The following is a 2,349-nucleotide window of genomic DNA, read 5'->3' on the forward strand; positions in this document are numbered from 1 at the left end:
ATGCCTGCCATGTCCGCGTTATTGACACCTTTCGGCTTGTATGGCGACTTGTCAAGCACGATGGTAGGAAATTGTCCGTCTTTCTCAAGTGGACACGCCGCGGCAAAATCCTGTAAAAACAACTCACGATCCGGGCACCACGGCTCCGCGATTTTGGACTCGTTGTCGATTTGCTCGTGATCAAGCTTGCCCAACTTTGATTGTATCATTAAATGCATTTTTCGCGTAAATTGCATGTCTTTATAAGCTGGCGTTCCTTCAATCCAAGGCTCACCTTCATACCAACTGACGAATCGTTGTATGGTCGAGGTATACCTTGCAAGTTAATTACATTATTACGATTAATTTAACAAAAAATGCACATTAATTTTTTAATGTTATGTCAGAAAATTAGCGTATAATACCCTTAGAACATATATTACTGGAAGGAGAATAGAGTGCTGAACGTGAAGCCAACATCTGTGCGAGAGAGAAAGATATAGATTCCCAATTGTCCATAATGCGCATGTGCCATTCAGCCCTCACTCAGCCCGTTTTGCCTAATATTTTATTTTTCAAAAATCTTTAAAAAAAAAAAATAAAAAACGGAGCTAAGTGGAGGCTGAATGGCATATGCGCATTCGGACAATTGGGAATCTATACCTTTTTCTTTCGCACAGATGTTTGCTTCAGCCTTCAGCTTGATACATGAACGGTATAGGCAATTCTCCTTCCAGTAATATGTTCTAAGATAATACCGTATAATAGTATTTATAAAATGTAATCAAGAGAAATAATATAAATATAAAAATATAATATTAATAAAATATACATAATATAATATACAAATGAAATAAAAGAATAATAAAATAAAAATCTATAATATTAATAAATATAGCGTATAGCAAGTAATTTTGCGGAAAATTGGTCGCGTTTAACAGAAAAAACAGAAAAAGCTTTGCAGTTTTTTTGTTAGGTTTTTTGATAGATATGATTGGTTAATTTCCTTACTGGATCTAAATATATAAGTATAAACCAATCATATTAAAGAATCGTGAAAATCGGCTGACTCTGCTGAACGTAATTATTAAATATTCTCAGCGAATATTGAATTTTGCCATTGAACTATTTAATTGTTTTTCTGTACGAGTCGAAGTATTCGCGGGTACAAACTATATCACAGAAAATTAATTATAAATTAAATTATATAACATACCTTTTAAAACCTAAGTATGGTGTATGGGAGCCCTTTGATATAATTATCGGTTTTATAAATTCATTGAAGGAATATACATGTATAACGCCCAGTATTTTAGCAATGAAAAGTGCCGCAAAATTTTCACGCACAAATTTCTGCCCCCTGCGATATTTATCCATGTCCAACCATTCAGGTATCTGCATCGATGACTGGCAATCCCCTGGGCGAAAAGTGGCCGGAATGAGATCTAATAATGACTTTGGTACGTTCGGAAAGAATGCGGCGATGTTATCGTTTATCCACATGTACTGTTGTCGTACAGTCCACATGTTGAAATTGTTGGGAAATAATTCTCGCTCGAATTTGCTCTTAAATATCATCACGTATCTATACTCATTTGAACTTTTCAAAGAATCTTCTGAGTCTCCAGTTTTCGTAGACATATTGTTAGAAACCATCAGATTTTGCAGAAAGAGTTTTTGTACAAAAGTTTTTTGTACGAAGAGTGTCTTTGCAAGATACAGTTCAAACTGAATGTTTAACACTTATGCTCGTATTTATATTTGATTTGTTATCACTTTTGATCAATTCTTTCTTTATATTATCTCTTCCTTAATTATATTTTCTCACTTTTGATAAGTTAATATTATTCTTGGAACAGTTTACCAATTTATGTAAATGTTGAAAGTTGATATATATGTTTATAAGTAATGTTTGTCGTGTACGTGTTATTTTCTTCGTTCTGTTGTGTGAGCGAACCTTTACGTGTGGGGATAACGCGCACGAGGCACGCGCAGCAAGGGAGATAGCGTCGGGAAGGCCCACGTGCGTTCACGCAGCTACCTTGAGTACAGCATAATTAACTCTGTGTCTGGTTATTAACTATAGTTGCGAGCCCTCCTAACATATATAGAGTCATAACAAAACACGTTCTATTGTAATATATTCGATGTTCACCTGTATCCACTCTTAACAATCATGTGAACGTGTATAACGAAAGCAATGACTTCGCGATGCGCCTGCGCAAGACAATCTAAATTCATCCTTTGCGTTTCAAACAATTATAACATTTAATCTCATAGGCCCCGTCCGTTGTCAAGTGAGCATCAGTCGTAGCTCTCATTTATAAGTGTATTCGTATGTTAACCGAATAAATAGTTTATATATTATGT

At 35.0% G+C, this 2,349-nt stretch overlaps 1 protein-coding gene across 1 annotated transcript in view; it reads right to left on the reverse strand.

Moving 5' to 3' along the window:
- Positions 1-1,795, reverse strand: part of LOC105451581 — a 2,966-nt gene extending 1,171 nt beyond the window's left edge. The window contains exons 1-2 of the mRNA XM_011692129.1: positions 1,196-1,795; positions 9-315 (exon numbers count right to left, since the gene is read on the reverse strand). Of these exons, the coding sequence (XP_011690431.1) occupies positions 9-315; positions 1,196-1,635 (747 nt within the window). The 5' untranslated portion in view covers positions 1,636-1,795. The remainder of the gene's footprint in view (positions 1-8; positions 316-1,195) is intronic.
- Between the last annotated feature and the right edge of the window lie 554 nt (positions 1,796-2,349).

This window comes from Wasmannia auropunctata, unplaced genomic scaffold (assembly GCF_000956235.1).
Source record: "Wasmannia auropunctata unplaced genomic scaffold, wasmannia.A_1.0 LD336050.1, whole genome shotgun sequence".
Lineage (NCBI taxonomy): Eukaryota > Metazoa > Arthropoda > Insecta > Hymenoptera > Formicidae > Wasmannia > Wasmannia auropunctata.